The sequence below is a fragment of the Orcinus orca genome, chromosome 19 (genome assembly GCF_937001465.1).
Source record: "Orcinus orca chromosome 19, mOrcOrc1.1, whole genome shotgun sequence".
Classification (NCBI taxonomy): domain Eukaryota; kingdom Metazoa; phylum Chordata; class Mammalia; order Artiodactyla; family Delphinidae; genus Orcinus; species Orcinus orca.
In genome coordinates, this window is record NC_064577.1 from 11782695 (window position 1) to 11791153 (window position 8459).

The window sequence follows — 8459 nt, forward strand, 5'->3', positions numbered from 1 at the left end:
GAGGTGGGGCGTTTCCTAAGGCGCATGCGTTCTAGACGACACCAGCAGTACAGTGGCGTGGTCTTTTCAACGCCCGGCGTACAGACGACGTCTGAAGTGGAACGGGCGGTCAGGACTCCCAACACGCATGCGCCTTGAGGCCGAGGCGTTTCCTTCAGAGGGTGTGGAGTGCAGGGCTTCTTATTGCGCAGGCGCAAGAACCGTCCGGTAGGGCTGGTGGTCTAACACGGGGATGGGAGAGGAGGTTGAAGGGATTAAAAAACCGGATGCGCCTGCGCGTTGCCTACTGGTGGGACGAACTCAGGAATTGTGAGGGGCGGGGTCACGGATGCGCGTCATTGGATGGGTAGGTGGGAGGGAGGGTGGAGAGCCGGGAGAATCTGTGCGCTTGCGCAGTGCGGGGGTGGAGGGCGGAGGAGATAGATAGCACGCTTGCGCGGCTGTCACAGGGCTGCTTGGTTGGTCAGTGGGGAGTCGGCGCCTGCGTACTAAGACCCGTGTGCAGCAGCGGCGGCGGCGGTAGAGGCGGCGGCGGCGGCGGCAGCGGGCTCTGGGGCAGCGGTTGGGCTCGCCGCGAGTGAACGGGGTCGAGTCAGTGCATTCGCGCGAGGTGAGAGCGGGCAGGGCGCGCGTGCGCGGAACCTTGGCTTGGGCCTGGGAGTAGAGATGGAACTGCGCGAGGGTCGGGGAGGGGGCAGAGGGGATCGGCGGCCGCCGCCGCCGCACAAGATTCGGTCTGAGAGCGGCGCGAGGTGCGGAGAGGCTCGGGCGCGCGACCCGGTTGGCGCGCGGGGTGACGGTTGGGGCTGGCCCGGTGACGTTGGAGCGACGCAGGGCGGGGGACGGCGAGCCGCGAGGCCGCCACGCGGGAAAGGCCGCCGGGCGGCCAAGCTGGGGCGAGGGCCGGGGGCAAGATCGGCCCGCCGGGGTAAGGGTACCTGGGACGTTGAGAACCGGGCGCCGCGCGGCCACGTGAGGTGGGGGAGGGGGCTATTCGGTGAGAGGGCATGTGGAGGGGGGGGTTGGCGGCCGGCGGGGGGAGGGGAGGCTGCGTGGCTCCGGCCTGGCGCGGCCTTTGAGGAGGGGGTGGCCGCAGTACCGGAAGTGCCCCCTATGAGAGGCTGCCCTTGGGGTCGGAGGCCGCATGGCCGAAGGTGGACGGGGGCCGCATGGCAGCGCGGGGACCCCTCCCCCCAGGTCCCGGCCACCGGAAGCCCCGGGCGGCCACATGGTGGGCGGGAGCCGGCAACCCCCAGCGCGGAGAGAGGTGGTCCTCGCGGGCGCCTAAGGGAGTTTGGAATTTTGAGGAGTGGGAGAAGCCCGACGCCCTGATCTTGATCACCTCCGTGAGCCCGCTGTGGGCATATGTTAGCGCTCCCCCACCTCATGGGCCCCTGTAGCTTTCCCCCCAATCCTCCTGTGAAGTGAGGCGGCCAGCCAGGTGTAAGTGGCATTTGTCCGTGCTGGGACGCCAGAGAAAGTGGGAAACCGAGGGCGATTGGACGGGAGCCCAACTCTTATCGGTCGTCCCGACAGCGCTTTAAAGTCCCGGGCAGATGAATTACCCATTTTGATAGGTGCTCTTCACCTTGTCACTGTCTTTCTCGTTGTGTCTGTTTTGGGAGTTCCTGGTTTTAGGGTCCTTAACTCTGCTAGCCTAGTATAATTTACACTACTCACTAACTACTACCAGCCTTTTGCTTTCATTTTATCGTCATTCACCACTCCCCACTCTCCCACTTTCTACTGACTGTACAGGCCCGGCCTGAAAAGCCGACAGGACCGGTGCATCCTGGGAAAAGTGGGAGGGCCCTTGAGGAGAGGCTGGGTTCCTGGGTTCCCTTTGGGAAAGCAGAGGTGTTTGGCAGGGAGATCAGTTAGAAAACAACTTTACTTTCTCCCCCTCGGCTGCGTCTGCAAATGCATGTTGGAGAGGCGGGAATCCCCCAAAGAGGCCTTGTGGTTTCCTGTACCAGTGACTGGCTCGTGTGTGGATAGGGTGGGGGGGGTAACAGAGACGGGTGGGGCTCCCTGTCCTCCGGTCTCCACCCCTCCCCCCCACATTAGCCCCGCCCTTTTGCTGGCTCATAGCTGCTCACCTAATTATAGCCCTGGTTATGTGTGGGGAAGAGGGGTGGTTGGTTTTCAGTGGCAAGCAACACCTGAGTCTTCCCCCTACCAGGAATTAGGCCTTTGCCCATCTCAGAGATTTGACATCCTGACTTCCTGGAGCTTTTTCTATCCCGGGCCACCCCTTTAGCTTTCATTTGGGGTGGGGAATCCTGCTTATCTCCCACCGCCACACACATAGTATTTTTGATTCCAATCAGTATTTAATCTAGGAACTTTATTTTACGTGGGTAATGGAATAAAGTGCTGGGGAGAAAATGAAGCAGTGTTTCTAGAGTAGAGTGGGATAAATTGGAGACCATATTAATTCTATCCTTACTGACCCTAGTTCTCTTCTTGATTCTAGTTGGAATCGAAGCCTCTTAAAATGGCAGATGATTTGGACTTCGAGACAGGAGATGCAGGGGCCTCAGCCACCTTCCCGATGCAGTGCTCAGCATTACGTAAGAATGGCTTTGTGGTGCTCAAAGGCCGGCCATGTAAGATTGTGGAGATGTCAACCTCCAAGACTGGCAAGCACGGCCATGCCAAGGTTAGAATTTCATTTCCATATCTTGTCTTCCCCACCAGCTGTCATCAATGCTAGACCCCTATCTTCTTTAGCTCTTTTATTACCATCCAGTTCCTTGTGTTCAGCACTCAGCCCTGGACACCTTTTTCAACTACTACACCAGCCTTCAGCTTCCTCCTTGGTTACCCTTCTGTGCCCTGTCATCCTTGGAATCCCCCCTTTCTCCATCTTTGTGTGTCTCCAACTTCTCTTTGTGGTCCTTTATGCTCTGACTCTTCAGCTGCTCCGTCACTTTTTCTATTTGTCTGTCCATTTGAGTCTTTGTAGGTTCTCTTTGTTTCTATCACTTTGCCCAGGATTTCTCCAATCCTAACATCTCTCGGAGGGGCTCCAGTGTACACCTCTGATTTTCCAAATTGCTGCCCCACTCTCCAGTGCCAGCTCTCCCCTTGGATCTCTGATGCAGCATCAGAGTGTCTCTACCTGCCCCCTCTCCTGGAGCCTCCTTGCTTCCTTAGGTCCTAACATTTTTCTTATATCCCTCCTTGTAACTTTACTTTTTCTTTTTTCTCAAAAGTTCAACCTGATTCACCCTTGTTGGATTTCTTGTGGTTTTGTTCCCAAATCAGTTTTTCTGTCTTCTGTTGACTTGGCACATCCTGAGTTACCCCCAGATGTCTAGATCATTCTTTGTTCTTTCTGGTTTTCTTATTTCCTAAATGCATCGTTTTTTCTGTTCTCTCCCCAAGTCCTTTTTTCTTTTCAGCTGTCTTCTTTCTCATTCCTTCCTGTTTTCTCAGCTCTTTTCCTTCTACCTTCCTTATTTTCCAAGTTCTCAGCCTTTTATGCTGATGTCCAGAAAGCTTCTTCCAGACTTTCACCTAGACTCCTCCTGCTCCCCTAGGATCCTGGTCTCTCGTTAATGTTTTGATAGCTCGAGGTGACTGCTCCAAGCCTGTCCTACAACCTTCCGGTGTGCTGTCAACTCCAGTCTCAGTGGTGGTCTTTTGGCCCCAGGCTCTTTTTAGAGGCTTTAGTGTTTCTTTCTTGAGTTGATTGGTTCAATTCCAGCTCCTCTAATCTTTGTCCTGACAACCTAGTCTGACTTCCCTCACTAGCCAGGGATAACTTGAGCCTTTATCTCCTCCATCCTAGAGTTTGGTTGGGTTTCTCTTTGATGTGATGCATGCATACAGGTCCATCTGGTTGGTATTGACATCTTTACTGGGAAGAAATATGAAGATATCTGCCCGTCAACTCATAATATGGATGTCCCCAACATCAAAAGGAACGATTTCCAGGTATGTAGATGGTCTGGATGTAGATGGGTTAGTGGTTTGTGGGAGGAAAATAGAGACTGGCGAGAAGACCTTGTGCTGAGAGAAGGGAGATTGGCAGGAGGAGAGGGTATTTGGTATTAGCAGTTTCCCACCCTAGTTTGCCCATCAGACCCTTTATCCTCAGGCTACTTGGGCCTACTTTCAGCTTCCTTCCCTGTCTGCCCCCAGCTGATTGGCATCCAGGATGGGTATCTATCACTGCTCCAAGACAGCGGGGAGGTGCGAGAGGACCTCCGTCTGCCTGAGGGAGATCTTGGCAAGGAGATTGAGCAGAAGTACGACTGTGGAGAAGAGATACTGGTATGGTGCCCCCCCTCTTTCTTTTATGCCCAGCCTTGTTCTTTGTGCTTCTTTCTCTGAGCTCAGACTTGACTATCCCCCATGCTCCCCCAGATCACGGTGCTGTCTGCCATGACAGAGGAGGCAGCTGTTGCAATCAAGGCCATGGCAAAATAACTGGCTCCCAGGTGAGTGTGGTGACCCCCCCTCCCCCCAGCCCCCTCCACTCACTTTGTTATCTCCATGGAAGAGCTACTTTGGTCTTAATTGACTGTGGTGCTTGTTCCCCTCACCCTTTTTCCCTTTGAAGGTTTTATCCTGTCTCACCTGGTTTCTCTCTTCTACCCAGGGTGGCTGTGGTGGCAGCAGTGATCCTCCAGCCTGCAGAGGCCCCCTCCCCCAGCCTGGCCCAGCTCTGGCCCGGCCCTTGGCTGGACTCCTCCTACACAATTTATTTGACATTTTATTTTGGTTTCCCCTACACCCTCAATCTGTCGGGGAGCCCGTGCCCTTCACCCTGCTCCCTTGGCCAGGAGTGAGTGAACCATGGCCTTGGTGACGCTGCCCTCCTCTTCTCCCCTCGCACTACAGCCCTGGTGGGGGAGACTGGGTGGGTGCTGCTTGTGGTTTAGGTTGGTTTGGTTTTTTTTTTTTTTTTTGGTATTTTTTTTTTTTTTTTTTTAATTCAATCTGGAATCAGAAAGCTGTGGATTCTGGCAAATGTTCCTTGTGCCCTTCCCCTACTCATCCCTGGTCTGGTCCCTTATTCCCCAATAGCCCTTTTTCCCAAGCACCACCCCCACAGACTGGGGACCAGCCCCCTCCCCTGCCTATGTCTCTCCCCAAATCCCTTTAGATGGGAAGGGAAGAGGAGGAGAGGGGAGGGGACCTGCCCCCTCCTCAGGCATCTGGGAGGGCCCTGCCCCCATGGGCTTCACCCTTTCCTGCGGGCTCTCTCCCCGACACATTTGTTAAAAATCAAACCTGAATAAAACTACAAGTTTAATATGAAGCCCCCAACTCAGCTGCTGCTTCGAAATAAATCGGTATTTGCTGACTAGAACGTCAATTTGGAAATCAGAAAGAAGAGTATAGGTTGAACTCTGCCACTGAGCTCATTACAACCAACCTGCTGTCCCCCTGTGGTTCCTATGGACCTGCCAGCCACCCCTCACCCTCCTAGCAGCCCAGTGGGAGGCAACACAGATAGTCGCAGCCAGGGTCAGTGGCAGGTAGATTTTATTGGCCTGGGACTAGGACACACCAGGGATCCTCCCCCACGGCAGGGGCTGGGGGCAAGGTTGAAGATCAAATCTGATGGTCACTTGTGGTAGAATCGCGGGTTCTGGCTGTGCTGGATGAAGGGGAGCCGAGGGCCAGGCTGGCTGGTGGTTGCAAAGCCCGACTGGCAGCGGTGATGAAAGGAGGGCTTTGTCAGCGTGCGTGCCCTCCCTTTTACTCCACGCCCAACTGAGAGCCATCCCAAGGGAGGAAGGGAATATGGGGGTGGGGACCACCTATCCTACCCAGTCCTGTTTCCCTGTCGTGTAGGGATTCTCACGGGCTGGATTACCACCTTACCTTTCCTGCTGGTTGCATCTGCACAGGGAGCTGGGGTGAGGCCAGGAGTCCAGGGGCTGGATGCAGAGCTTGGGGATGCATGGGGCGCAGGGAGGACTGCAGAGAACAAAGTTAGCTGAGGCAACCTGCGGCTCCCCTTAGCATAGGTAGCCCTTCCCTGACCTCGCAAGGCTCTACTCACTGAGTCAGAGAAGCCCGTCTGTTGGTTAGCATGTTCCATTTGTTTTTGCAAGGACAGGGCACCACCAGGCTGGAGGAACCCTAGGTGGGGAGGAAGGGTGTGAAGTGAGTAGAGAATGGAGAAAGGAAGGGAGGACCCGTGAAACTGGGCCCCTGCGTGGGGTGTCCGTCACCTGTCTGGGTGGGCTGAAAGTGGCTGTGCACGGCATAGGGCTGAGGCTGTGGCTGAGACAGGTACTGTACTGCAGGAAATGCGGAAGGTGCTGAGGAGGCAAGAGACAGTCACGAGAACCTCCTCGTAGCCTGTTCCCCACTCCTCCCTCTGGGCCTTGAGGAAAGCTCTCTTCCTCTTTTCCCACTGCTCACCTCTGAGCTGCTGACTAGGACTGTAGGCAGGCTGTGTGGGTCCATAGTGAGGTGGGGGCTGAGCAGTCCCATAGGCGCCGCCCGGGCTGCCTTGGAATTGCCCATGCTCTGGGGTCCCTGCGAAAGCAGCTGCTGAGCCCACGTAGTGCCGGGTCTAAGGAGGAAAGATGAGAACTCACTGCCTGTGAACTCCATGAAGCAAAAACTCAAGTGACTGCCTCATTTCCTCTACACAGTTTGGTGGGACACACTCATGACTTGAGTGCTGGCTGGTAAGCACGCTGGGGTCTGGGTGGTAGTACTAGGGAAAAAAATTCAGCCTAGACACCCATTTCTACTGTTCTTACCGTAAGCACTTGGGGTCCAAACATCTGTTTGGCTCTGTCTGCTGCCATGAGGGTGCCTGGGCGATTGTGTCCTCCAGGGCTCCCTAGAGAGGGAGAGGGGCTTCATGATGCTGAAATGAGGCAGCAACCTACTGGAAGGCGCATTCTGACAAGCAGTTTCTTTAATCCTTACCCTGCATGCTGAGGAGGTGAGTTCCAGTGTGAACGGTCAGGCCTTGCTGGTATGCCGCTGATGTCAGAGTGGTCAGGTCACTGGAGGGAAAGGAAGGCAGATCAAAGACAAGTCCGACCCATGCCGTTCCCACCCCCCTCCCCGTCCCGTTTGCCATTAAACACTGATGTTTTGTTACCTGATCCCAGTTACACTTCGGGCCCAATTTTATTTTTAGCTCTCCAATCTCACCTCTGCTCTTTTCGCCTCCGTTTTTCCTCCTCATGTAAAACTTTCTTGAGCTGCAGGAAAAGCTGATGTTTCTCTTCCTGTAGGGCTAAAAGCTTCTCCTGCAACTTCAGGATCTGGGGAGGGGAGAGAAGGTGAAGGCAGGAGAGCCAAGAGAAGAAAGAGCTAGGAGAGATGAAGAGACTGCTTACTTGTTCCTTGGTTTCCTCTAGTGACATTCTCTCTTCCATCTCCTTTTTCTTCCTTCTCTCCTGCTCTTCCTTCATCTTCTGTTCCATCATCTTGTCCACCTCTTCCTCCTCTGGAATAAGAGCCAGGTAGAAAGAGAAAGTGGCAGGATAGTTAAACTATCAGAATGTTAGAGAATGAAGACCGGCAAAAATTGGTTATCCCAGTACTCTTTGTACTTGCTCCAGTACCAAAAGCACTAGGAGGGGACAGGCTTCCCCATCACCGCGAGGGGGCTGGGGCGGGGAGGTTTATTAGGTGCTCTCCAAGGTCCTTCCCAGCTCCAGGGCGCTGGAGTTTAGGTGTGGCCTCTAATCCCCGACACAACGGGGCTGTCCGTCCCTCTAGCTTCGGCCGCTGTGCACTGGTCTGCCCGTGGGTGGGGGGGTCAGCCCTGGGAGAGCGGTGCTCCCCGGGCCGTGCATCCTCCCGCTTTGGCCCCGTCTCACCCTGCCGCTTGCGCTCCCGCTCCATCATGATGTGCCGGTGCAACGCCCTGGCCATGGCGTTGGAAAGCTTGGGGCGCTCCAGGAGCGCAGGCATGGTGCTGCCGGGGGCGCTCGGGCCGTGGGCGCCCGGCTCTGTCGCTGGCTGCCAGACCTCGGGCCGGGCCTACGGGGAGGCGGGCGCTCAGGGGTAGCGCGCCGGGCCGGGCGGAAGCCGCCCGTCCGCCGCCCCGGTCACGTGCCCACCGCCCGGACCGGCCCTCAACGCGGCTCCTCCGCGTGCGCGGGCAGGGGTCTTGGCGCTCCCGCCCCCTGCCCGCCACCCGGGCGCCCGCCCCTCCCTACCCGCCTTCTCGTCGCTTTCTCCGCGGCCTCCCGAGCGCCTGGGCCGTAGCGTCACATCCGGCCGCTCGGCCGAATCCTTCCGGAGTCGGGGCGGCCGCGCGCTCGCGGGCTGGGCGGGGCGGGGCGGGGCGGTGGGGCGGGGCAGACGGTAGCGCCCGCGACGGGTGCCCGCGGTGTCCAAACGCCTCCGCTGCGCCCCGGCCGCGCACCGCGAAACGCCCCTACCGGGCCGGCCCCGCGGGCGGAGTCCCTGACGTGGCGGGGCCGGGGCTCCTCCGGGAGGCGAGAGGCGCGCGCGAGAGAGGC

General features: G+C 56.9%; 2 protein-coding genes across 6 annotated transcripts; one reads left to right on the forward strand and one right to left on the reverse strand.

Annotated features, from left to right (window-relative positions):
• Positions 1 to 188: 188 nt before the first annotated feature.
• EIF5A (eukaryotic translation initiation factor 5A) lies at positions 189 to 5280 on the forward strand. 4 transcript variants are annotated; one of them, XM_049702367.1, is made up of 6 exons: positions 189 to 207; positions 2477 to 2662; positions 3838 to 3942; positions 4150 to 4281; positions 4375 to 4448; positions 4610 to 5280. In XM_049702367.1, exons 2-5 carry the CDS (start codon positions 2498 to 2500, stop codon positions 4435 to 4437), a joined length of 465 nt encoding a protein of 154 aa, XP_049558324.1. In that variant the 5' UTR covers positions 189 to 207; positions 2477 to 2497; the 3' UTR covers positions 4438 to 4448; positions 4610 to 5280. The 4 variants fall into 4 exon arrangements, with proteins under 4 accessions (XP_049558324.1, XP_012387559.1, XP_033278920.1 ...); XM_012532105.3 differs by lacking the exon at positions 189 to 207 and adding an exon at positions 412 to 610; XM_004266929.4 differs by lacking the exon at positions 189 to 207 and adding an exon at positions 792 to 928.
• On the reverse strand, positions 4898 to 8308 carry GPS2 (G protein pathway suppressor 2). Of its 2 annotated transcripts, XM_004266927.4 has the most exons (11): positions 8154 to 8308; positions 7812 to 7974; positions 7326 to 7435; positions 7138 to 7250; positions 6907 to 6986; positions 6735 to 6817; positions 6388 to 6541; positions 6195 to 6284; positions 6023 to 6102; positions 5842 to 5937; positions 4898 to 5665 (listed from the first exon to the last, which is right to left on the reverse strand). In XM_004266927.4, exons 2-11 carry the CDS (start codon positions 7903 to 7905, stop codon positions 5582 to 5584), a joined length of 984 nt encoding a protein of 327 aa, XP_004266975.1. In that variant the 5' UTR covers positions 7906 to 7974; positions 8154 to 8308; the 3' UTR covers positions 4898 to 5581. The 2 variants fall into 2 exon arrangements, with proteins under 2 accessions (XP_004266975.1, XP_033278910.1); XM_033423019.2 differs by having other exon boundaries at positions 7138 to 7435.
• Between the last annotated feature and the right edge of the window lie 151 nt (positions 8309 to 8459).